The 27,253-nt window shown below is 39.8% G+C and overlaps 2 protein-coding genes across 5 annotated transcripts in view; one reads left to right on the plus strand and one right to left on the minus strand.

Annotated features, from left to right (window-relative positions):
• The first annotated feature begins 3,819 nt into the window (after window positions 1–3,819).
• C6H1orf146 (chromosome 6 C1orf146 homolog) lies at window positions 3,820–21,331 on the plus strand. Its single transcript, XM_061630651.1, has 5 exons — window positions 3,820–3,888; window positions 12,400–12,493; window positions 13,510–13,678; window positions 20,074–20,152; window positions 21,197–21,331. The coding sequence occupies exons 1-5, from the start codon at window positions 3,820–3,822 to the stop codon at window positions 21,329–21,331; spliced, it is 546 nt and encodes a 181-aa protein (XP_061486635.1).
• The window catches only part of GLMN (glomulin, FKBP associated protein), a 32,942-nt gene continuing 25,430 nt past the window's right edge, over window positions 19,742–27,253 (minus strand). For all 4 annotated transcript variants that reach the window (XM_061633667.1, XM_061633668.1, XM_061633670.1 and 1 more), the window contains 3 exons: window positions 26,322–26,445; window positions 23,126–23,208; window positions 19,742–22,971 (listed from right to left, as the gene is read on the minus strand). In XM_061633667.1, coding sequence (XP_061489651.1) covers window positions 22,855–22,971; window positions 23,126–23,208; window positions 26,322–26,445 — 324 coding nt within the window. In that variant the 3' untranslated portion in view covers window positions 19,742–22,854. The remainder of the gene's footprint in view (window positions 22,972–23,125; window positions 23,209–26,321; window positions 26,446–27,253) is intronic.

The raw sequence follows: 27,253 nt of genomic DNA on the forward strand, positions 1-27,253 counted from the left end.
GAAAAGTGTTGGTTGTATATGCAGTGTAGACCCATTGAAATTAATGGACCTAAATTAGTCATGTTCATTAACTTTAATGAGTCTAATTTGTCATACCTAAGTATATGTGTGTATATCTTATGCTATAAAAACCATGTTTACATAGTCAGAAGAATATAGAGGAGCTCGTAGTTCCTTTTAATTTTACTTTAATTTATATGGGTGATAGAATCCAGATGCAAAAAAGGCCAAGACTTGTGCAAGAGGGAATTTCAGCAGGTGAAGTTTGCATGACAACTAAATTGTCAGGAGCCCTGTCCTCCACAGTACCTGGGCACCCTCATTGTTGAATTAATTTCTAAAGTAATTTTTCACTACACAGATGCCAGGCATACAACATTTAAGCATGTGGCTTGCTTGAGTTGATACTACAAGTAAATTATGACTTGTGAAATGAGTTTTTTTAAATATATAATTTAAATCTAATCTAAATTATTTGTTTTGCTGTGGTTTACTCATAAGTTGAGATTTCAACACATAAGATAAATACAAACAAAAAAGACATGGAAATCTGGAGTAGTCTTGATTAGCTAAGCTGAAAACTGCCTAAATTTAGTATATGGTCTGAAGGCACATAAGGCCACCACTTTGTTGAAGCTAACCAGGTCTGGGTTTGGTCAATGCCTGGATGGGAGACCGCCTGGGAACTACATGTATGCTGAAAGAAAGGCGGGATATAAATAATAAATTTACAAGCCTGGTAGTTCTGGTTTATTTGCTGCCACCCCCACCCCCCAAATTCTGAGAACTGTAGTTTACCTATCACAGAGCTACCATTCCTAGCAGCCCTAACAAACTACAGTTCCCAGAATTCTTTGGGGCAAATCCTGTGCTCTAAATGTATGGTGTTGTATGTCACCTGAGAAAACCATATCCAGAATCCTTGCTGCAGCATTTTTCTGGAACGGCCAACAAGCCTATGGAGCTCGGGTAGGGTACTGTAGTTGCCCTTATGTCTGGCAACTTATCCTCTGCTATCTGACTCTTCAGAGTTATAACTTTATAAACCCAGATCTTTTCTATGAGTATTGACCCCCAGGTCCTTATGGCTGGCAGAAATCTGATGGGGTGAGCAGTGTCTGTTGGTTATAACTGAAGAATCACAACATCAGAAAAACAGTTGTGAACTAGTTTTCAGTTTTTTTTCTCTGCATTAGCTGAACAATTAGTTCAAGTTCACAACTATAAAGAATGGGAAGTACATGTTTCTGTTTTACTTATTTACTAAGCCAGGCCATCCTTCCCAAGAGACATGTTGCTACCTGAGGCAAACCGCAATATAGCAACATCCCCACTCCATTCCACATGCAGAAGCTGGCTAGACTGGCAGTTGGCTCTTTCTTCAGTGCTGGCAGCGTGACACTATCCACCACCACACCTGAGGGAAGCAGGCTAGTTTAGGGGAGGCTTTGTGGCCCATACAGTTCTTCTGTCCTCCAACAGTGGGAAATTTAAACCTTTTTTAAAAAACATTGTGTCTTCAAAACTTTTAAAACAAATGTTTTAAAGTTGTTTTGTTTTAATGTATTTTAAAGTCTGTTTTTATGATGTTTTAAAGTGCTTTTGTTTGCTGCCCTGGGCTCCTGCTGGGAGGAAGGGCGGGATATCAATAAATCAATAAAATACATAAATAAAATGACTGGTGATGAGTTAAGGAGGAACAGCTGGGGGGCTGCCAATGCAAATGATAGGGCTGGCCCTCTTAAGTGAAAACTAGAATTTGCCTCCTTTTTCCTAATATAATGTGTGAAGATGGGAGAACTAAGGAGAGACAGAATGTAAAATAATACTAAGTAAACTAGTAATCATCCAATATTATTAAGAATGTCTACCTTCCTTTAAAATAGCTAGGCTTCCTTCCAAATACTCTGTAGAAAAATATTTAAAACCACAGGCTTTCAAATTAGCAAAGCAAAATTATAACTTCTATATTGAGAAAGCTTTGACCCTAGGCCCATAGGGACTTCAGTATGTTCCCTGCATAGCTTGCTTTTCTGTACTGAATGGGGAAATCTGATGCTGTGTAATTTATTAATGCCATTCTCTTTTTTTAAATTCTTTAGGTAGAATAGACATCCAAACAAACATAACAGGGAGTAACACACCACTTTTATTACAACAGTGTGCTGCAACCTTAATGCTTAATACCATATCCCACAATTTTTTTAAAAAAACAACCACACTAAATTCTTGTATAATACTACAGTATTGACTTCAGATGGGCTGTTCCCTACTGGAGAATTGCTACTTTAGTAGTGATTCTGCTTTTGCCTTAGTTTTATTTGTTCAGTTATGATGGATATATTTGTCGTCTATTACATTAGTTCAATAGGAACTGTAGGGGTTTTGTTTGTGTTTTGGGCTGGGGAATCTATTAGCAGGGCAAGTTCAGTAAGGATCAGAAAAAAACAATGGAGGAGGGAGCTGAGCCAAACCGTTGTGGTGTTGAGGACAGGAGGAGGAGCTGACAGCATTCATTACAACATCTAACCAAAAAATCCAGTTTTAGAGAGAACAAATTAAAAACAAAAACATTATTTTGTATAATCTCCCTGCTCAAGTTGCAACATCTCCCACAGAAGGACATCTCCCTCGCTGGCTTACATTATTAATTTAAATGTGTATTGAATTTATTGCCAGTTATAAGAACCACCAACCAAAATGACACCACCAACCAAAAAGGCCTATTGGACACTCTGCAGGTGCTGCTGGCAACCACGCTGAGTTCCTTAGCTATGATAAGAAGGTAGAAGGGCCTTCAAGAACTAGGCCCAAAGCGTGCCTTGATTTGTATCTAGTATTTGCTCAACTTCTGTAGCTACAGCTGTGAGGGGGAACTTTAGCTACAGCTGTGAGGGGGAACTTGACTGAAGACCTGACCTCCGCTTTCAAGGAGCTGTAAAACAGGCTGTGCTTAAGGTGGAATGAGTAAATTAGGAAGGTCTAGATGCCTTTGGTTCCCACATTGTTGTTAGCAAGCCTTAATGACAATAACAGACATTTTCAAGATCCCTCTTGTATACAGTAATGGTTATAATTAATTAGAGGAATTACTAAACCATAGTTGACTTTCTATTCATAATACTCTTCATATCGTTCATATCATTTCATATGGATATAGTGGGGTAGCAGGAGGGAGCACATTTTTTGCATGTGTTATGTACCACAGTTCCTCCAAGGATGTCAAGGTGGCATATGTGGTTCTGCCCCTCCCCATTTTATCGTTAGCACTACCCTGTTCGGTAGTTTGGCAGACCCCACTCATCCAAAATCATAGGGCTGAAGGGATCCTCACTGGATATCCAATCCAATCCCAATCCTATAACAAAAATGAAATATAAATTCTAATATAAAGCTTTGTCCAAATCCAGCAATAATAATGCAATAAACACTGAAAAAGTGTACAAATGTATTGCACAGTTGAATGGGAGTGAATGTATAGCCTCCAAGGACTACAAATAAAACTAACAGCCATGTCTATTCTGAAGCACGTTCCATTGAAATCAATGGAACTTACTCTCAAGTAAGTGTGCTTAGAATTCCACCTTAAGGCCGTGTTCATCTCTTAAACTTTGTAGATCATACCTTCTTTGCACTTTTGCTTGTCTTGTGGCATTTTTTTGCCCATTAAAAAAATTCACTATAACATGTCCTGTTACATGCTGTTTACAAGATGTGAACAATAGTTCCACTACTTTCCTCCCACAGTACGTAGTCTCCATAAGTGTTAGAGGACTGTGGCTGGGACTATACTGCAGAAGCTTCAGTAACTGTGTCAAAATGGCTGCAAGTGGTGGGCAAGAAAATGCACGATGGATTACAACAGTAATTGTGAGTTCATCTCTTCAGGTACTGTGTATACTGCCAGTGTTCATAAAAGTTCCTCTAGCCCAGCCTTTCCCAACTAGTTAGTGGGCCACCAGATGTTATTGGACCACAACTCCCATCATCCTCAGCCAGCACTGCCAATGGTCAGGAAAGATGGGAATTGTGGTCCAACAACATCTGGTGGCCCACTAGTTGGGTAAGGCTGCTGTAGCCTCACCCAGGGTCCCAAAATAAATGGGGCCTGTGTATTCCAACCCTATCTAGGAAAACCTAATATAGAAGTAACAGCCATTGTTGCTTCTATGGCATCACAGTTTAATAACAAAACCAGGACTCAACTCTACCATGGCCCTATATGACTGGGATTAAGGCCTCCAGATTAGAGAGAGTAGTTTGTAAACAGAGGTGCTCCTGGTCAGTCGAAAGGCAAATCAGGGAATAGGGATTCAGCCTGTGCTGGATGGGGTTACACTCCCCCTGAAGACGCAGGTTCGCAGTTTGGGTGTGCTCCTGGACTCAGCTTTAAATTTGGAGGGCCAGGTTTCTGCGGTGGCCAGGAGTGTTTTTGCACAATTAAGATTAGTGTGCCAACTGCGCCCGTTCCTTGAGCCGTCTGATCTGGCCACGGTGACACATGCCTTAGTTACATCCCGTTTAGATTACTGTAACGTGCTCTATGTGGGGCTGCCTCTGAAGACTGTTCGGAAACTTCAGTTGGTGCAACGTGCTGCAGCCAGAATGTTAACTGGGGCTGGTTACAGGGACCATACGACTCACCTGTTAAAAAAGCTCCACTGGTTGCCACTCTGTTTCCGGACACAATTCAAAGTGCTGGTGATAACCTATAAAGCCCTATATGGCTTAGGTCCAGGCTATCTGTCAGACTGTATCTCCCTATATGAGCCTGCCTGGGCCCTGAGATCCTCAGGAGAGGCCCTTCTCTCAATACCTACATCCTCACAAGCACGACTAGTGGGGACGCAAGATAGGGCCTTTTCGGTGGCTGCCCCGAGGCTTTGGAACCCCCTTCCTAGGGAAGCAAGAATGGCCCCCTCCTTGCAGTCCTTCTGTCGGCAAGCAAAGACTTTTTTATTTCAACAAGCCTTTGGAACTGAAAGCTGTTAAGGACAGGTTTTGAAGGGTGCTGCATTGCTGTTCCCTAATTGTATTGTTTTAAATTGAGTTTGAATTATTTTAACTGTATGTATGAATGGTTTTAATACTGTAAATTGTTTAATTTGATTTTAATCTAGACTTTTGTATGTTTTTAATTATATGTGTGCTTTTATCTGGAAGCCGCCGTGAGTTCCAGTTTTGGAAAAAGGGCGGGGTAAAAATAATGATAATAAATAAATAAATAGACTTAAACCCTGTCACCTTTAAAATAAAAATTATCCACTGTGTAGTATTAAGGGATTGACTGACATTATTTGTAGCATAGTGTAATGAACCACAATTCTCCAAGCAGTGAGAACTCCAAAGTTGCAGGGTGTAGTCAGGGTTAAACCAGTCCAACAGACACTGCTCCCTCATTAATTTTCAGGGGGACACCCATCTCCTTCAAAGCTCCCAAGAAATCCCAAAGCTCTGGCCTCATACTAACTCCATACTTGCAAATCATTTGTTCTTTTTCACTCTCACAGAATAGCAAACTTTGTAGGAAGTATCTCCAGCTATTTATTTCTGCTGAAACATATTGATCCTATCTTACACAACAAAGGGGATACTAAACAGACTTGGCCAGGGCTATTTACTTAACAAGAGAAACTGGTTTGATGATTTTAGCAGTCCTCTTCTTCTCAGACTCCAGTCTTAACAGCTTGGAATTACTGAGATGGAAGAGACCCCAAGAGGTGATTTAGCTCAATCCACCAAAACATATAGCAATATTTTAATTCACCCAAGATCAATGGCTGCTCAAAAGTGTGATTTTTCTGAGACAGTATGCATAAGCTAGTGCTACTGCTGACCTCCCCAAACACCCCAGAGATGTTCAGCGCTATGATCACTGACCATATTAACATCCCCATTTCAAGGACATCTAAAACACGAATGACCTGGCTAGGAAGAAGGCATAAGAAAAGGCTGCTGGATCAGATCAAAGGTCCAATTTAGTCCAGCAATCTGTTCTCACAGTGGCCAATCAGTTGCCTTTTGGAAGCCTACAAAGAGAACATGAGTGCCATAGCACTCTCCCCACTTGTATTCTCTAGCAAATGGGTATTAGAGCTGTATCCAGTAGTACACAGCCGTTCTGTTTAGTAGCCATTGATGGCCTTATCCTTCTTGAACTTCTCTAATCCTCTGTTAAAGATCCAATGTGATGTAAAGCTTAAAGAGTTGAACTCCCCACTCAGCAATGAAGCTCACTGGGTGACTTTGGGCAAGTCACCATCTTGCAGCCTAGCCAACTGCACAGGTTTTTATGAGCACAAATGGGATGCGGCAGAAGCATGCACACCACCTGAGTGCTTTGGAGGAAAGCTAGGATATGAATGCAGGGGTGTAGTCATGGGGGTCTCAGAGGATCTTAGACCCTTTACTTTTCTGGGAGCAGGGTCCCTATGTCTCCAGCATCCTGCAAGCCAAGTATGAAAGAGCAGAGTGGTGGCATTAAGAAGTGTCTTCTCAGTGTTGGACTCGCCTCCTTTCACTCTGATTGGCTCCAATCAGCAGGAAAGGACAAGGAAGCATGTTAGACGACTCTTCTCAGTGTGAACTCCTCTTTCATGCTTATTGGTTCCTAGGCATTAACAAGGATCTCATTCTCAACCGCACAGAAAAAAAAAAAGGGCGGGGGATGGCTGTGATTAACATGTAGGGACCCTGCGCTTCTGAATTTGCCACTACACTACTCTATCAATGTAATATAAATAGCCATCCAAGTTGGTGGCCATCACTACATCCTGTGAGAACAAATTCCATAGTTTAACTATGCAGTGTCAAGAAATGCTTCCTCCCTTCTGTGAATCCCGAATCTTTCAACATTAAGCTTCACTGGATGCCTCCAGGTTCTAGTATTATGAAAGAGGGAGAACAACATCTTTCTATACACTTGCTCCATACCAATTATAATTTTGTTCACCTCTATCATGTTTCCCCTTACTTGCCTTTTTTCTAAACTGAAAAGCCCTAAGTGTTGCAACCTTTCCTCATAGGGAAACTGTTCCAGACCCTTGATAATTTTGGTTTCCCTTTTCTGCACTTTCCCAGCTCTGTGACCTCCTTTTTGAGGTGCAGTGACCAAAACCAAACACAGTATTCAAAATGTGGTCACACCAAATATACAGTATTATATTGGCAATTTTATTTTTAGTCTCTCTTTCCTAATGATCCTAATATGGAATATTTTGAGTACGGGTTTAGGTAGAGCTAAGATGTGCTACATTGCACCTTATGCATTAAATGATGGAACTGGAGTATAGATAAACCCCATTAAAACATATATCTAATACGGCATCTGTATGCCCGTGTTAGGTGACGGAGGAAACAATATGGCAGAGTTGGGTGCTAAGAATATCCACCATTGCTGGGACATTCCAACTTGGAGAAATAACTGAATAAAAATGGAGTACGTCAGTTGTAATCTATATTCCTTGTGTTTCCACACTGAAGAACTCTACATGAGGGTGGAGTGGCGGGAGAGCACTCTACTACTGTTAAGTGCCACTTCCTAACTACAGCATCACCTTTATGACATTTAGAATTGTTGCCAACTTGAGGCCATCCCTGCTTCCCAATAAACAAAGTAGCTTTTGCATTGACTTTTTGTTGGTACAGCTAATTCTCACCAATGTGTTGGCTTTCCCTTCCTTTTCCCTCTGGAGTCTTCCTTCAGTTTGCTAATAGCAATTGCAGCATGCAATGAACAGTCATAATGACAAATAGGCAATGCAGAAAGTACTATAGAGGTTTTTATCTGGATTCTCCTTGCTTTCAGGAAACATTTTGATTGATTATAATGTTGATCTTTGTTGTTAGTCCTTTTTTTAATACAGCTGAACGGTTTTTATTAGCTGCTCTTTTTTGTTGATGGGAACAATTCTTGAAGGCAGTACGCTATCAGTGCCTTAAAAAGTTAACATTGTTCTTGATTGATAGGAAAGGAAATAGAAGGAAACTTGGCTAGCTTGTCTCAAGATGAAAATTTGATTGCTGGGATAACTTTATAACTATAGGGATGGGAAACCTCTGGCCCTCCAGATGTTGCTAGTCTACAGCTTGCATCATCCCTGACCACTGCCATGCCAGCTAGCACTGATGGGAGCCGGAGTCCAACAACATCGGGAGGGCGGCAGGTTCTCTTTTAAAATTCTCTGTTGCATTTGGAAGATGAGGCAGCAATGGCTTCTCCTGTCCATTCCTACCCTCATTCTATGGCCACCCTATTTCCTTGCCTTTCATAATGAACAGGTGTGCCACAGAGAGGTGGAGGTATGATATGGATGATAGGGTTAGGAAGAACTGACAGGACTCAGCTACTTTATCTCTTGTTGCATTGGAGAATTTAATCGATGGATCTCCAGGGTGCAACCCGACAATGCTACCTTGTATGGTTAGCTGAACATAAAACACCCTGATTACAATGAGAGTCATTAAAAGACTGCATGCTTGATAACACATATTATTTTAGTGGGGAGAGGGGGTGAAGGGTTAAAAATAATAAATGCTATAGATAATTTTTCTCATTATACTAGAACTCGAAGTGATCCAATGAACTTGATTTAGGACTGGCAAAAGGAAGTCCTTCACGCAACACATAATTAACTTGTACAACTTACTTCCTCAGGATGCTTTAAAAAGGAATATAAACATTCATGGATAGGTTTACCAATAAATGATTAGCCATGATGACAGTTGAATGAAACCATCTATTGCGACAGTATATTTATTTAGTTATGACTTTTGTATGCCACCCCATGACAAAGTGCCATGGATGGTTTATAATAAAAAAATGAAATCTAAACTAAAACAAAAGTATTAAAAAGGGGTAGACTACATAAATACAAGAAAACCGAACTCGCCATACACCCAAAATTAAAACCAGAACAGTGGTTTAGATTACTAAAGACCTGAGGGTTGGGGAGGTTGCTGTGGTCTATAAGAGCTCCATATCCCTCTGCAAGCACCCTGTACATGTCACTACTGGTCTGGAGTGTTTGCACTTTGTGTTGGGTCAGCAGGACAGACTGGGGATTCTGTTGGTGTACCGTCCACCCCGCTGCCCAACAGACTCCCTAGCTGAGCTGCTGGAGGTGGTCTCGGGTATACTGTTGAGATCCCCCAGACTGTTGGTTCTGGGGGATGTCAACATCCATGCCAAGGCCACCTTATCTGGGGCAGCTCTGGATTTCATGGTTTCCATGACAACCATAGGACTGTCCCGCAATTGGCCCAACACATGTAGCAGGGCATACTTTAGACTTGGTTTTTGCAACTGGACATGGAGATGGTGATCTGAATGTGGGGGGCCTTATATCAGTCCCTCTATCATGGACAGATCACTGCTTGCTGAAGTTTAGACTTACAGCGGCTTTTTCCCTCTGCAAGCATGGGGGACCTATTAAGCTGGTCCGCCCCCACAGACTAATGGATCCGGATGGTTTCCAAAGGGCTCTGGGAAGTTTTCCGGCTGATAGGGCTGGAGCTCCTGTCGAAATCCTGGTTGAACTGTGGAATACAGAAATGACCCGGGTGGTTGACATGATTGTTCCTGCGCGCTCTCTCCTGTGTAGAGCTTGTACGGCTCCATGGTATACTCCAGAGCTGAGAGTGATGAAACAATATAGGAGACGGCTTGAGTGCAGATGGAGAAGAACTGGTGGATGCAGTTACACACTGGTAACTGCCTATTGTAAGCTGTATTTAGGGGCAGTGAGGGCAGCAAAAAACCAATATTTTGCTGCCACTATCAAATCATCAATCTGCCACCCAGCAGAGCTCTTCAGAATTGTCCAGGGGCTATTACATGCTGTCCCCAAGGACATGGTAGAACCATCTGAAGCCCGCTGTAATGAATTTGCTAGGCACTTCCAGGATAAAATCTTTAGCATCCGCCAGGACTTAGACTCCAATGTTATAGCAGGTGAATCAAGTGGGGTATCCGGAGCACAGCCTTGTTTTTTTGGATGAGTTTCAGTTGGTACAGCTTGAGGACGTTGACAAGGTGCTTGGACAGGTTCATGCAACCACTTCTGTGCTGGATCCTTGCCCTTCTTGGCTAATAAAAGCTAGCAGGGATGAACCAGCCAGCTGGGCCAGGGAAGTGATTAATGCCTCTCTGTGAGAGGGGGTGGTCCCTGGCTGCCTGAAAGAGGCAGTGGTGAGACCACTCCTGAAGAGACCCTCCCTGGACCCAGAAAATCTTAACTATAGGCCAGTAGCAAATGTTCCATCCCTGGGCAAGGTCCTCGAATGAGTGGTGGCAGGCCAGCTCCAGACCCTCTTGGATGAGACTGATTATCTGGATCCATTTCGGTCAGGTCTCAGGCCTGGTTTTAGCATGGAAACAGCCTTGGTTGCCCTGTATGATGACATCTGTCGGGAGAGAGACAGGGGGAGTGTGACTCTGTTGATTCTCCTTGATCTCTCAGCGGCTTTCGATACCTTTGACCACGGTATCCTTCTGGGAAGACTAGCTGAGTTGGGAGTGGGAGGGACTGCATGGCGGTGGTTCCACTCCTACTTGGCAGGTTGGATCCAGAAGAAGGTGGTGCTTCGGGAACATTGCTCAGGACCCTGGACTCTCCAGTATGGGGTTCTGCAAGGGTCAGTTCTGTCCCCCATGCTGTTCAGCATCTACATGAAACCATTGGGTGCGGTCATCCAGAGCTTTGGAGTGCGTTACCATCAGTATGCTGATGACATGCAGCTCTATTTCTCCTTTTCATCTTCTTCAGGTGAGGCTGTCAATGTGCTGAACTGGCGCCTGGCTGCGACAATGGACTGGATGAGGGCTAATAAACTGAGGCTCAATCCAGACAAGACTGAGATGCTGCTAGTGGATGGTTCTTCTGACTGGATGGTGGATGTCCAACCTGTCCTGGATGGGGTTGCACTCCCCCTGAAGGAGCAGGTTCATAGTTCAGGGGTTCTCCTAGAACCATCTCTGTCACTTGAGGCTCAGGTAGCCTCAGTGGCACGGAGTGCCTTCTATCAACTTCGGTTGGTGGCCCAGCTGCGCCCCTATCTGGACAGGGATAACCTGGCTTCAGTTGTCCATGCTCTGGTAACCTCCAAGCTAGATTACTGCAGTGCGCTCTATGTGGGGCTGCCTTTGAAGATGGTTCAGAAATTGCAACTTGTGCAAAATGCAGCGGCCAGATTGGTAACAGGGACCAGATGGTTTGAATAGATAAAACCGATTCTGGCCTGCTTGCATTGGCTGCCTGTATGTTTCTGAGCTTGATTCAAGGTGCTGGTTTTAACCTATAAAGCCTTACACGATTTAGGACCACAATACCTGATGGATTGCCTCTCCCAACATGAACCCACCTGTACACTACGCTCAACATCTAAGGCCCTCCTCCGGGTGCCTACTCCGAGGGAAGCTCAGAGGATGGCAACAAAGGAAAGGGCCTTCTCAGTGGTAGCCCCCAAATTATGGAATGATCTCCCTGACGAGGTGTGCCTGGCGCCAACACTTTTATCTTTTCAGTTCCAGACATTTTAGCATGTGTTTTTAAATTGTTTTTAATTTTTTTAAAATGTGTTTTTAAATTGTTTTTTGTGTTTTAAAATTTGTATATTTGTTTTTATTGTTTTTAATTGCTGTAAATTGCCCAGAGAGCTTCGGCTATGGGGGAGTATATAAATGTAATAAATAAATAAGTTACTTAAAAGGCCTGGGTGAACAGAAAGGTGTTCACTTGGTTCCAGGTAAGTCTTACTGTGAAGGCTAATACATAGACAGGGGGCCATTCCTGAAAAGACCTCTTCCTGATGATTGTCTGTCTCACTTTATTCAGTGGGTGCTCCCACGAGAGTGTCCAAAGATGATCTTAAGGTTTCAGTAGGCACATATGGGAAAAACCTGGCCCCAAAGAGTTTAGGGCTTTAAAGGTTAAAGCCAGTATTTTAAATTGGGTCTGGAAATAGACTGGATGCTACCACAGCTCACAAAGCACAGGTGTAATGTGGTCAAATCAGCCAGTCCCAGTTAATAATCTTTCATCCCTGTGCTGGACCATACTGACTTTTATACTGATTTTTCATACTGATTTTTAAGGCATTGCACTGCAATAGTCTAAATGGAAGATTACCAAAGGAAGGGTAACTGTGGCCAAGCTGTCTCGATCCTGGTAAGGTCACACCTGATGTATCAGCCAAAGCTCAGAAAAGGCACTGTTATTTGAATGACTTCATACCCTGATAGTGAACCCACAGAATCACGTTTGGCAGCTGCCAGATACAGATTTTGAACTGATCCATCAAGACGAGACAATTATTGTGTTGTGTGTGCGTAAAATTCCTTTTGAATCCATGAACAGAATTGTAAACACGTTTTAACACTGTGTTTTATAACTTATTTAGGGTCATGAAATTTCAATGTCCCTACAAAATCAGCAACACCGGGTTCGATATTCAGATACAGTGGAAAATGGATCAATTATTTTCTCTCTTTCTGGTACAGTATTTTAAATTGTGGCAAAGATAAACACTTCTGGGAGGTCTAGCAGCATGACATCAGGCCCACAAGACTTCATAATCTGTAGAATTCGAGTTGGGAGCATTGGAAGTTAGAATAACAAATTGTAAACTATTGATACTGTTTTGCAGAATCCCAACAATGTAATTCGGCCAACAGTATCAGGGTGCTTTATAATTTACACACCAGGGCCTGAACCAAGTGTTCTGGATAGAGTAATCTTACTCACACTTGACTCTATTTAAATTTCCCACAGCCAGTAACTTTGTGATGGCTCATATCCTCCTCCCAAATCAGAGGACTGTGGCCATATTCACATCTGAAGGGAATTTTAGAATACTTGTAGTTTGATATGAGTTGCAGAAAGTGTCGTATGAGCAAGCCAGGATAATATACATTGGAAAACAGAAGAAGAGATTGTAGGTTTTATTCTGTTTTTAATATGAATGCTGGGTTTATAGGTTTACTTAGACACTGTTAACTAGTAGTAAAGGTGTGGGGCTTCACAATATGGTTTAACAAAGCACGTGTGTTACTTTTAAAACACCTCGCATCTGCTAAGTGCTATACAGAGATTTTTTTAAAAGACACAGTCCATACCCACAGGTCAAAAATCTAAATAGGCATCATACAAAAGGATAAGGGAAGAGAAAAACAAGCAAATTCACGTACTAATTCTTAATGTGTCTCCCATCATCCCATGCTACAGTCTGAGAACCACTGCAACAAGCTAAGGCAATATGATCAGGACATTATAGAAACCATTAGCCCCCAGACCCACATTGCTACCCTTTCATCCATACCCTGGACCCGTTTACTTATAAGTATTATTGTGTTGGCAGTGAGGGTTACTTCCAAGTATGTGTGCTTATGTCTGCAGCTTTATATTCATTTCTGAATAAACTGTTTCAATAATTGATATGTACCCCAACTATATATAATTTTGATTATTTTTATCTGCAGTTAACTTAATAACCAACTTTCTTCTTTCCCAGGAGTTGCATTTTTGTTAGCCGATGCTCAAGTCTTCTTTTTTGCAGAGAGAGAACTTTTCTTTGAAAGAATAAAGAAGTTCATGGACATTCACAGGAATGGATTTTTGCTTTTGTCAGCTGCCCGTCATGGACCAAAGGAATGGGATGCGATGTTCAGAGTTCAGCAGAGGTATGAAACAAATCATAAATTGTCTTGCTACTAAAGAAAATTGAGTACAATAATATTCAGGGTTGTACTAGTCATCCAATATATGTAGGTGAATTCTGTTTTGTTCATCCATTTGAAGCTAGCCAAAGAATAAAAGCACTGTAACTGTACTTTGTTATATTGCAGTATATAAGAAAATGATGCATCTTGGTCAGTGTGACATGTCACTCAGTTTGATAACGGGGCAATTCTGGAAATGTAACATTAGTCCCTAAGTACTAATTAGTCCCTAAGGACAAGGTAACACTGTTTTGTGTTCACTTTTTAAAAGATTGGGGCCCTATCCTAGTAAAGTTAACCTAGAAGTACATCCTGTTGATTTAGTGAGACTTCCAGGCAAGTATGTGTAAAACTGCAGCACACATTCCAATGACCTGTGATATAATAATTAGACTTATGCTTCTAAAAGTCCAGTCATAAAGATCCTTATGGCAGCAAAGAAGCAATTGGAATGAGTAGCACAACCCAACCTGAGACGTGGCAGTAGCACTGCAACAACAGAGCATATCCTAAAGTGACAGAATGGATACACTTATATTCAAAGTGTTAAAATGAGTTACGGAATTGTCATCCAACAGTATCTGATCATAATGGCCACTAAAATAACAATGATCAGAGTCTGTTCTTTTCTGCATTTAATTTCCTTCTGACACCACTGTTTACAATCCTCCTCCCCTGCCAACCATGAGTGTTTGTCAGCAAGATAGAATAACACTTCATGCATCAGATGAAGTGGCCTGTAGTCCACAAAAGTATGTGCCATAATACATTTGTTAGCCTTTAAGGGGCAGCATACTTACATAATCCAAAACAACAAAGAGAAGACTTTCTCTTTGAAAGTTGGACAGTGAAAAAAGTGTATAAGAGAAAAATCAGCTCATTTGAAATGTGGTGTTGGAGGAGAGCTTTGTGGATACCATGGACTGTGAAAAAGACAAATAATTGGGTGTTGGAAGAAATTAAACCAGAACTGTCACTAGAAGCTAAAATGATGAAACTAAGGTTATCATACTTTGGACACATCATGAGAAGACATGATTCACTAGAAAAGACAATAATGCTGGGAAAAACAGAAGGGAGTAGAAAAAGAGGAAGGCCTAACAAGAGATGAATTGCCATAAAGGAAGCCACAGACCTGAATTTACAAGATCTGAACTGGGTAGTTTATAACAGATGCTCTTGGAGGTCGCTGATACATAGGGTCGCCGTAAATCATAATCAACCTGAAGGCACATAACAAGAAGTATGCTCAAGATTTCAGAAAACCTATGAATAAAGAAACACTGGGAGCTACTTATTACAGTCCAGACTTTGTCCACTTCGCTCAGTATTGTGGTGGATAGAAGGTAGCTTTGAGTCTGAATAAGCAGCTAAGCTCATAGGAGATTGCACCTGATGTAGGCAATGCTTCTGAAACTCTTTGGGAACTATTGTATAGTATTGGGAACCTATTAACAAAATTAAATACATTTTTGTGATCCTTTGGCTTGGCTTTTTGTGTGTTTTATTTCCTCACAATTGCGTGTAGCCCTCTTATCTGTTCATCTAGCTCAGTATCATGTACTGTCTTAACATTACTGGTTGTCTGGGGTTTAAGGTGCGTTTTCCATCACCTGAGATTTCAGAGACTGAATGGCATCTTCTCTGTCTAAAACATATACTTTACTACTCAGTTATGGTCTTGCATATTTATTACTTGATAAAAGAAAATGTTACAATGGCTGTGGAAGTGTACATTCAGGTCCAAATACCTGCATGCATTGAGCTATGATTTATAATTAGTGCCATCTAGGCATGTCAGAAGTCCAACAAAAACAAGACTGGAAATTGCCAATGTTCGCTTATTTGTCCCATGGCCAGAATGGAAATCAGTCCAGCAACTATGATTGTTATTCACTGCTGCTATTAAAATCAAGCAGTAAAATAACCTGGTTTCCATTTCTTAGAAATATTTCCCAATGATCACCAGTAATGCTTGAAGATTTCATTATAGTTTAGTATTTTCCTGCTGAGATGAACATCAAAAAGCACATACACAGTTCATCAGTTCCAGTTATAGGTACAGATAGCAGCTGATCCCTCCGTAATTTATTTTTCCCTCTGCATCAAAGAACAAACTATTCTAATTGAATGTTTGATTCCAGATACTGAAGCTAGAAACAATTTAGTTGAAAGACTTTGGCACATTAGCAAATCTTGCAGAGTGGCAGAATATGTGAAAGTGAAATAGATGACTACCGTTGATACATGCAAGTGGCCTGCTAGTTTATTCTCAGAGATGCTTCCAGGTCCTAACCCTTTTGCAACCATTTTTTCAAATGAATAGCCTAGCAGCCCTAGCCAATGTAAATGGGATTCTCGGTGTCAAATTACATACAACTTTAAATGTGTAATCACACATCTTTTTTTTCAATCTATCATGCATGAGAAGGGCATTTAACCCTCCCCATGCAGCCCTAACGATAATCTTCCATTACCACTCAAAGCTGTATGCCACAGGAGCAGCTTCACTAACATGGAAGACAGCAGCTTGAGATGGTAAATTTCATTGGGACTGTTGTAACTGGGAGGGGGGGCAGAGAGAGGGGGGGATTAAAAAAAACCCTCAAGTTTGATCAGGCTCCTTCACAGCTGCCATTTCCAAAAAGTAGGTCATTTGACTTAGTCTGATCCTGTCTTCTGCTACAGGGCAAGAGGTTAAACTGACATTCCAAAGGCAGCTTCCTTTTCTGGGCAGGTGGCTGTTGGAATCTTTGTACTGCCTCATTTACCTCACTCTCACTACACCTGCTGGCTACTCAGAATGCAGCACAAATTGCTGACAGCAGGCCCAACCTACATTCACTTCCTTTGTCTTAAGCTCCTCATAGGGTTTGTCAGTGCTGGGTGCTGGTAGTTTTGTGGCCTGCCACCCGTTACAGTATAGGACTGGACTGTTAGAGGGAGCATTTTTTTGTGTGTCAATGGCTGTTAGCAATAGAAAGATCTGTCAATTTCAATTCTCTGTTTCTCATTTTTCCAATATTAAATCCAGTTCTCATCTGTGAATTTTTTAAAATCCTCATGAAAATTCTCCAGCATTTTACTGCATATTTCTCCTAATAAGCACATATTTGTTGGCAGCTTTTACTAATGTACAGATTTTTGCAAGCAATTTCTCATTACATAATGCATTTTTGCCTATTATTTTCACTCATATTTATTTTTATGCACTTCCCCTAACATACACATTTTTGTAAACATTGTTTGATTGGTGAACTGTATTGCAAAATTCAAATTTTGAAGGATGGCTGTGTTTCGGTTCTTTTTTTTTATCATTAATTTTTATTCAAATTTTCAAAGACAAAAAACAAAACAAAACAAAAACAATTAAACAATAAAATAAAATGTTGACTTCCGATTTGTCGCAGATCAGTTATAGGTCTACAATATATAACAATCCTGTCTCTTAAATTATATTATAAAACAACTTTCCTCCAGTAGTTATCTTAATTAATCATCAAATCTCATAAACATTACTTTATTCTTTCCACAAAAAGTCAAAGAGAGGTTTCAATTCCTTGAGAGATATATCTTTCAATTTTTCTCCAAATAAACATGTTGATTAATCCATCTCGTTCAAGTCTATTAGGTCCAATAATTTCAATAGCCATTCTTCCATTATCAATGTTAATTCCATCTTCCATCTTCAATAATCCTGTTAAGTCCAGTAATTTCAGTAGCCATTCTTCCATTATCAGTATCCCATAATAATCTTGTTGTCATAGCCATAGTCCAAATAAACATATCGATTAATCCATCTCATCAGATCTGTTAGGTCCAATAATTTCAATAGCCATTCTTCCATTATCAATATTAATTCCATCTTCCATCTTCAATAGTCCTGTTCAGTCCAGTAATTTCAGTATCCATTCTTCCATTATCAGTATCCCATAATAATCTTGCTGTCATAGCCATAGTCATATAATAAGAGTCTGATGGGAATTTCCTTTATCACAAATATTTCCTTGCCATCAATTCTGAATATGTTGCTGAAATATTGTTGTAAAGTCATATCTCTGTTCTTCTTTTTTACAAAATGCACTGGCTCATCTCTTGAGAATTTTTCCATTGTCACATATCTGTAGTTAATTCCATAGATTTTTTCTATGTCAAGCTCCATCACATCATTCCAGTCCAGAAAATTATCCAATACCTTGATAACTTTATCTCTAATATCTTCATTAATTTCTTCAGAGACAATGTTGAATTCCAAACAATAAACTTTGTTTCTAATATCCATAAACTCCAAATCTTTTTCCAATTCCACATTTGTTCCAATCTCCAGGGCTTGTATCTTCCCTTTAATTTTTCTTTTCTCATCTCTAATCTCATCAATCTCCTCTCACAAGATCCCCTATTTCTTTAAGCTCCTGCGTCATTTTGCCAAATTCAATTTTCATCTCCTGTCTACCCTGTCTCAGGGTTTGTTTCGTTATCTCAATCTCATCCATTATTTTCTGAAACATAATTTCTTCCATGGTCTCAACCACTTTCCTGATTGCCATTCTTAAAACCACGAAAACAAAAATTATTTCAGCCACAATTGGGTTAATATCCCAGGCTTGATGACATCACAGTGTAGACAGTACAGCCTGCCTTATCTCTTATATGTTCAGGAATACAAAACAAATTTAGTTCCCAGCTTCAAAACAGATAGTGGCGTCATGAACAAGTAGATTCGTCAAAATGAAATAGACCAAAAAGAAAATAGTCCTGGACATATAATACTCCAAAGTTCATAAATCAAATTTATTTATTTTTTTTCCTCCTCAAAATAGAAATCCCTCTTCCGTTTGTATCTTTAGAATGCACTTCCAGGCCAGCTTTTTGCAATAAAAACAAAGATAAGCTTTTTCAATTTCTTTCCTCCTTAATTTCGTGAAGAGTTATAATCCACCCAGAAATTCTTTATAGCTGATTCATTGACAAATCTCTTTTTGCTGCAACAATTTAAACCAAGTGAAAAAAAACAGAAAGAAGGATGCTTGCCTGTTAAAGTCCGTTTTTCTTTGAAGAAAAGATAAACGTGTCGCTTAATCAGTTAGAGCTTGTTGGAAGTCCGTCCGGCATTGTTGGCTGAACCTTCTCTCATAAATTAATGAAATCCAGTCCTCCCAACAAAAACAGGCTTTTGAGGTTAATCTCTACGTTTCTCCCTTCCCGGGAGAAAATCTTTACCAGTCAAAAAGAACGTTCTGACTGATTTTAAAACTGAAAAAGCTTCCTCTGAGACGAGAGCTCGTCTCAAAGGCAGGCACAGGCGAAGTCACCCTTCCTGGAAGTCGTGTTTCGGTTCTCATACTGCTTCAGAAAGTGCGACATTGGTAGATTCAGCTTGAAATGTGAACTGAATCGAATTTCTCGCCCATCCTGAATGGCTACTTAGGCACCTGGTTGCCCACTATGACAACAGGATGCTGGGCTAGATGGGCCACTGGCCTGATCCAGCAGGCTCTTCTTATGATTGCTATGTATAGAGGTTGCATGTCCTAAATTATCTGCTAGAAGCAACAACTAAAGTGGGCTATTGTCTTCCTGCATGTGGGCATCCTCACATTATCTGGTTGGGAATTGTGAGAAATGGGATGCTAGACCATAGATCAAATTCAGCAGGGCTGCTCTTCTGTTTTTATCTAATGAAAGGAAGTTCTCAAAGTGTCAACTCGGTGGGTTTTTATTTTAAAGCAGCTAGGACTATTCTCAGGTTAGCCATATTAACATTATCATCTCTATTTTTTTAAATCAGCCATACTACAAGGTGTATGTGAGGAGTGGGGAATCTTTGGCCGTCCAGGTGTGGCTGGGCTGTACCTTCTATCATCCCTGGCCATTGGCCCTGCTGACTGGGGCTAATGGAAGTTGGACCCCAACAACATCTGGAAAGCTTTAGGTTCCTATCCTTATGTATGGGTACACTTGTACAAATGGGAGAAAGCAGGACTCTAGTTAGGTAGATCTGCAATAAAAGCTAAGGAACAAAAGTTCTTTGTAATAGTCACTTTTATTAAAATACAATGCACCTTACTTTTCTAAGTCTGCCCAGATCAGAGTGGGAGGGCAGTGTTAGGGAAGCTCTTCAACTTCACTTTTCCTTCTTACATAGCCTGTAAGTTCTAGATCTATCCTCACTATTCAACCAGCTTCCACTATCCCAATCCTAGTGAAAATAAAGTATCAGCTTTTGTAAAATCCCAATATGCTGTATGTTATAATCACATTAAAATATACTTATGTAATAGCATGCTCTTATTCTGGTCGATGCTGTCAACAAATACTGTACTTAGCATAATTGACATTTGAGGTTTCTGTTTCAGATTTCTAGGCAGCAATTTACGAATAATCCCAGTTCACAATTCTGCTGAAGCTATTAAACTCATGCTAACTATAGCAAAGGTAAGGGGCAGAACTTACATTTCTCAGATAATAAAATAATACAAAGTAACTATGACTACATAACTATAAAGTTTCCACATGATTTCTTAAAAGTCCCTTGCATATGCTATGCATGTACTTGCACCTAATACTGATATAGCAGAGATTCTGGCCAGTGTGTTACAGTGGTTAGAGCGCCAGACAAGGATGGGGAAGCCTCAGGTTTAAATTCCTATCACAGCCATGGAACTCACTGGATGACCCTAAGCCAGTCATTATCTTTCAGCCTACCTTATGAGATGGTTGTTGTTGTTTATTTGGAACTCATTGGATGGCCCTAAGCCAGTCATTATCTTTCAGCCTACCTTATGAGATGGTTGTTGTTGTTTATTTGGTGGGTTTTTTTTAAAAAAAGAATCAAATGTATCCTTGGAGGAAAGGTGTGATAGAAGTGCAATAAGTTAGTTATTCACTGTTTGTTACTTGTAATACTAATTATAAATGCATAGAACAATGGCTGGCAAATATAGATAAGAGCCAGTGCTTAATGATATATGAAAGAAGGTACATAAGATACATCTGCAAGGATTATTAAAAACCACATACTTAATTTTAAATAAGTATATATATCCCAGCATACCTATTCAATGTAGCTTACTCTGCAGCGAGGTTAAGGCTATTTTAAGCTATGTTCTTCAAAATAACTATTCAATCCTTTAAGGAGTTACTTCAGTTTAAACTTATGATTTTTTCCCTCAATCCTGCCAATATGAGAACAGAATGAATGCGATTGATATCTTCTTAAATCTGAAGAGAAGTCATTGATAAGCTTTCACTCTAGGTTTGTCAGAAACATCTTGTTCAAAATAGAGGTTTAAAATCTCTCAAATATGGCCCTGCAAGAAAAAGTGTTCTTTTACAAAGCCTTTTTAGAACTTTGCCTCAAGATCTTTCTGGATATTGGAAATGCTACACAAAAAGAGTCCCAAAGCATTTAAAGCTCACATGATATATTAATTGCAGAACCATTACTATAACCTGCTGTATTTCTCTCTCCTTCTAAAGACCACTTCAAAACCACACCTGGAGAACATTCGCTACAGAATGCTAATGGCAAAGATGCAGATTGTAGAACAAAGCCATGTTTGGAAAATGCTTCATCAGAGTCAACTAGATTATAGTTTAGCAAACACTACTTAAGGTTTTATTCAAAAGCTTTGGTAATATTTATTTACAAAATAGTCTCAATTTTGTGCTTTTAAAAATGAATCCACAAGCAGTACGTGTGTTTTGGAAAACACATTCCTGCATCAGATACATTCAGAATGAATTATTTTGTGCCATTTGTGAAAAGTTTAGTTTACTGCACAACCATCCAAGACATACTACTGTTCACTTGAAAAGGGTATCCAGAAACACTTAAACAACAGAAAGAATGGTAATTATTCAAGAGCACAGAACAATTATTGGTACACCCTTAAAAAATATACACAACACCAATAAATTGTACCTACCCAATTTTGTTTCTGCTTTTCCAGTAATTATTTGTACTTGATGTTAATTTTTCCATCATGAATGGAAATATATTTGTTAAATGAACTCCCACCTCCCAGTCAGATCTGCCTGTATTGGTGATGCACCAGCTCTGAAACATTTCTAGAAATGATCAAGCTAATTTGCTGGGAAGAATTTATTCACAGCAGAAATGATAGTTAGGATTCCCAATGACCTTTACATTATCTGAATGTAATATCATAGTGGTAGGCCTTGCTGCCATGAGGTGATCCAATTCTCTCCAAGTAATTGTTCAAGCTATCCACCCTGTGATCAAACAGTGCTACATACATGCTGCTATACACTACTGCCCCATCTTTGAATCAGTCCTAAGGCAATTGGAATGAGTTCTCAGTATTTACACTGCAAGCCTAGAATGTACTCTCTCTAATGTCAACACAGGCACATGACAATTTGTGGTTTCTGCCATATCCCACCTGTTGGGATATTTTCCTTGCTGAGCTGAAGTAATGCCAGGAAGGGACTTTATATCACTTACACTTCAACCTTGTTTTATTTTTGCTTTTTCCTTGCTATTTTCTGAATACTTGGGTCTGTATTGTACAGCTTGACTGTTCCATAAGTGGTTTATTTTAGAGGCCCAGGCCAGAGTGTGTATAAACCTGTGCCATCAAAGTTAGGTATTAATGGCAATTATGAAATTCTTTTGCAGATCTGTTTATCGAGAAATCCCATTGGGGGACTATGTGCACCTACCCATGCCTGTTCCTATTTCTGTTTGTTGCTACATTGAGCAGTGTGCCTTGTATCACAGTAGGGTTATAAAATAGGCTGTGTCATCCAAAAGTTTACTGACCTACCCATCCCATGAAACCCCATGGTTATACATGCTCCTGGGAGTTTTGCTAGCCAAAAACATTTCCAGAGGCTTCAGTGCAGTGATCCCGGCTTAGTGGTTTTTAATAAATGCTAAGACACACTTCTACATGAATTTAGCAAAAACAACAATCAAGTTTTAACACTTCCTTGACACTTCTGAAGGTGTAGAAAAATACCTTGGGCCTTCTTTTCCACCAGCCTGTATAATGACGACCTGGCATATATTTAAGTCTTGGTATTTTTATCTTTTCAAGTAAAGTCATAATGTTAGAAGAATAAACAAGAGTGCATGATGTGAAACACTATTGGTATAAGGGAGGCAATATGCTTCATTTGATCCCAGTAGTTTCTTCAGTTGCAGCTTTTGTTTTGGTTTCAATGAGTTCTTCTACCCTGGCCAAAACACTCTCTATTAAATCAAAAGTGAAAAGAGCAGAATGAAGAACCTGAAATATTAGAGAAAATGAATGTTATTTATTACATAAATATTTACTAGTTTTCCTTCCCCAAGATAATTCAAAGTGAATATAAGTTATGTAGAAGAAACCTAAAGCACCTCTTCCTACATTTTAACAGCTTCTCCAAAACCGGTCCACTCACCTGAAGCTCCATTTCAGTTGTCATGTTAGGCATCTTTTCCCCAGCTACTGTTAAAGAGCAAATATTCTTGGAAACATGAGATTCTGGAACAGAAATGAACAAAATAATCTGCCAATATATCATTTCTCTTAACTCTGTATTTCTTGCTGTCATTCTTGAAACTTCATCCCACACTAGTTCATCTGAAAGATGTGTTAGTTCCTTGAAAACAATACTGAACCACAATTAATATTTCCTCAAAGGATCTAAATAAGGCATCCTGCTGCATGTGCTTGGATCTTTCTAATATCCATGGGTATCACATGAATATATGAGGTTATTCTAGCCTTTGAATGTAAGAATGTGACAACACTAAGGTACTGTTGATATGCAGCCTTTTCATGCAAGCTTTACATATGGTAGAAGCACAGCAGGGAATATAAAATTTACTCTCTCCCATCTATTCCAAACACCTGTAACCACAGAAAGAACTTGCATCCAGAGCCTCAAGAACCATCCCTCTATTTTGCAGTGGAGTGATCAAATCAAGGGCCCTATTTGTTGGCATATGCATTAAGGGGAGGAGGCCACACAAGCCTGAAAGCTTGTTCCTCTGGCATGCTGCATCAAAAATGAATAAGTAAAATCCTATGTTCTGAGGGCATGCGTGAACTGGATCTATAGCAAGCATAATGCTAACTTTCAGCACTATTTTTGCCCCTGGGAAGCTATATGAATGTCATGCCCTCAATGCACAATTACAAAGGTAAAAAGATGAGGCAGGTAGCCATGTGAATCATTAAAATAAATAGTTCTTGGATGCTATTCGATAATGGATGTATATGAGCTCTGCTCTGCTAGGTTTATCGGGGCTAGTGCACAGAACACTTGCCATGTGGAGGCAACTTAAAAATCACTCTCTGTAGCAGCTCTCTACATGTAATAATCCATCTGTGTGAAGATCCCAAGTAAGCGTTGTTAGAAAATTCCTGGAACTTTGTGTGTGTGTTATGTGCCTTTGATTACAACTTATGGCGACCCTAGAAGTCAGCGACTTTCAGTAGCATCTGTTGTAAACCACCCTGTTCAGATCTTGTAAGTTCAGATCTGTGGCTTCCTTTATGGAATCAATCCATCGCTTATTTGGTCTTCCTCTTTTTCTGCTCCCTTCTGTTTTTCCCAGCATTATTGTCTTTTCCAGTGAATCACATCTTCTCATATGTCCAAAGTATGATAATCTGTTTCATGATTGTAGCTTCTAGTGATAGTTCTGGTTTAATTTGTTCTAACACCCAATTATTTGTCTTTTTCACAGTCCATAGTATGTGCAAAGCTCCACTCCAACACCACATTTTAAATGAGTTAATTTTTCTCTTATCCGCTTTTTTCACTGTCCAACTTTCACATCTGTATATAGAGATCAGGAGTACCATGGTCTGAATGATCCTGACTTTGGTGTTCAGTGATACATCTTTGCATTTGAGGATCTTTTCTAGATCTCTCATAACTCCCCTCTCCAGTTCTACCCTTCTTCTGATTTCTTGATTATTGTCTCCATTTTGGTTAATGACTGTGCCAACGTATTGATAATCCTTGACAAGTTCCATGTCCTCTTTGTCAACTTTAAAGTTATGTTACTCTTCCGTTGTCATTACTTTACTCTTCTTGACATTCAGCTGTAGTCCTGCTTTTGTACTTTCCTCTTTAACTTTCATGAGCATTTGTTTCAGATTACTGGTTTCTGCTAGTAGTATGGTATCATCTGCATATCTTAAATTATTGATATTTCTCCCTCTAGTTTTCACACCTCGTTCATCTTGGTCCAATCCCGCTTTCCGTATGATATGTTCTGCGTATAGATTAAATAAATAGGGTGCTAAAATACAACCTTGCCTCACACCCTCTCCGATTGGGAACCAATCGGTTTCTCCATATTCTGTCCTTACAGTAGCCTCTTGTCCAGAGTATAGGTTGCGCATCAGAACAATCAGATGCTGTGGCACCCCCATTTCTTTTAAAGCATTCCATAGTTTTTCATGATCTACATATTCCAAGGCTTTGCTGTAATCTATACAACACAGGGTGATATCCTTCTGAAATTCCTTGCTCCGTTCCATTATCCAACGTATGTTTGCAATATGATCTTTTCTGCCTCTTCCCTTTCTAAATCCAGTTTGGACGTCTGGCATTTCTCACTCCATATATGGTAAGAACCTTTGTTGTAGAATCTTGAGTATTACTTTACTTGCATGGGATATTAAGGCTATAGTTTGATAATTACTGCATTCCTTGGGATCCCCTTTCTTTGGAATTGGGATACATGTTGAACGCTTCCAGTCTGTGGGCCATTGTTTTCTTTTCCATATTGGTTGACAAATTTTTGTCAATTTGGACAGATTCTGTCTTGGTAACTTGTAGCAACTCCATTGGTATGCCATCTATTCCTGGTGATTTGTTTTTTTCCAAGTACTTTAAGAGCAGCTTCCACCTCACATTCTAAAATTTCTGGTTGTTCTTCATACAGTTCCTCTGTGAATGAATCTGTGGTGGGCAATCTCATATGAACTATTTGCCTTTTATGGCAGCCATTTTGGGTGCACTAGCTACCACCCTTAAACATGAGTGGAATTTAATGATGGACTTCTAATTTGGATTAGAAAAATATGCAGATTTCCTCACACTAGAATAAATTGTGTTTACTGAATAGGAAAAACTAGACTAATTCACGTTATATGGCAAAATAAATTCTGAACTTTTTATTTTTAAAGGGCTATAGCTTTCTGAACTTTGTGACCAAAAAGAAATAACTTCTTAATTTGGGGAAAGGCCACACTTCAATGGTACCGCATAAGCTTTGCATTCAGAAGATCTCAGGTTCAATTCCTGCATTTCCATTTAAAGATCTGAGAATCACCTCTGTATGGGGTGATGATAAACTCCTGCAAGGACAGACAGTAGAAGGCTAGACTGAGAAAAGATCTAGCAGTTTCATGTTTCCACAAAAACGATATCTACTTCAACTTTTGTCTCTTTTAAACCCAATAGTGCAAGCACCTGTCTCTACAATTTTATTGTAGCCGCCCTGAGTGCCCTATTGTAGGGTAGAAGGGTGGGATAGAAATATTTTAAATAAATAAATAAATAAAATGCAGCCATCCTTTGTTGCTTCTGTCAATTCACGCACAATTTCTAAAACCTTCATGCACACATAACTAACCTCTTTTGCTTTCTTTTTTATTCTTTATTTCTGCTTCATAATGTGCTCTCGACATATTAAGCCCAGTGTGCAAGGGTTTCAAGAAAGTTTGCTCAATTTTGTAAAGTTCAGTCCACACACAGGTCTCATGGAAAAAAGAAGAGAAAAAATCAGTTTGTACTGCTGTTGTGAAAACCACAAGTCTAATGGAATGTTTTCTTCAGGTACACAACTTGCTGGTCAAAGGAAGCAAAGGGGTTTAGAGGTATTTTGTAATGCTGACTTACATTGCAACCTTACTCTTAATATTACTATGTACAGATAGGAATGTACTTTAAGACTCCAGTATCAAAGAGAGGAGAGTCAACTCCTAATTATTAACGATAGAGTAGAAATCACGTATTACAGCTCCAATGATATCCAGATGCTCTGAATGCACCACCTATGTGCAAGAACTTCAGAGGCTTCCTGCAGCCTTCACTCCTACCAGCCCGGTTGGGAGTGTGTTTGTATGCCTGGGTCAAAATGAGAATCAGGGAACATCTCATCCAGATTGGGAGGGGGTTGGACTGAAGAGAGGCCTCTATTCCCCACTGTACCCTAGAAACCACCACCAAAGGCTTCATGGCATGGGCCAGAGAATTCTAACATTGCGACTCCCATGGAGTCATCCCAGTGGGTGATGGTGGGGCTCAAAATGCATGCTCCAAAGTCAATGCGAGTCTACAAGGCCAAGCGATCTTGCCAATTTCCAAATGACTCACAAAAGGGATTATAAATTTAGGATGTCCAACAGACATGCTCTTAATTAAAATCTTTTTAAACTCATCAATTCCAAATGCATTTTGGAAACACTAATCTGCAATTTCAGAAGAACAGCATGAGGGAATAATCCAAAATTAGGTACATACAAGTCCCACTGAAATCAAGGAAACATATTCATTCAACCATAT

This window comes from Rhineura floridana, chromosome 6 (assembly GCF_030035675.1).
Source record: "Rhineura floridana isolate rRhiFlo1 chromosome 6, rRhiFlo1.hap2, whole genome shotgun sequence".
Taxonomy (NCBI): domain Eukaryota; kingdom Metazoa; phylum Chordata; class Lepidosauria; order Squamata; family Rhineuridae; genus Rhineura; species Rhineura floridana.

Excerpts from the sequence above, each read along its gene's own strand:
- C6H1orf146 (XM_061630651.1), top strand. The coding sequence starts at position 3,820 with ATGGCTGCAAGTGGTGGGCAAGAAAATGCACGATGGATTACAACAGTA. Across the intron at positions 12,494-13,509 it reads AATTATTTTCTCTCTTTCTG|GAGTTGCATTTTTGTTAGCC; the intron begins GTACAGTATTTT and ends CTTCTTTCCCAG. Across the intron at positions 20,153-21,196 it reads TCATGCTAACTATAGCAAAG|ACCACTTCAAAACCACACCT; the intron begins GTAAGGGGCAGA and ends CTCCTTCTAAAG.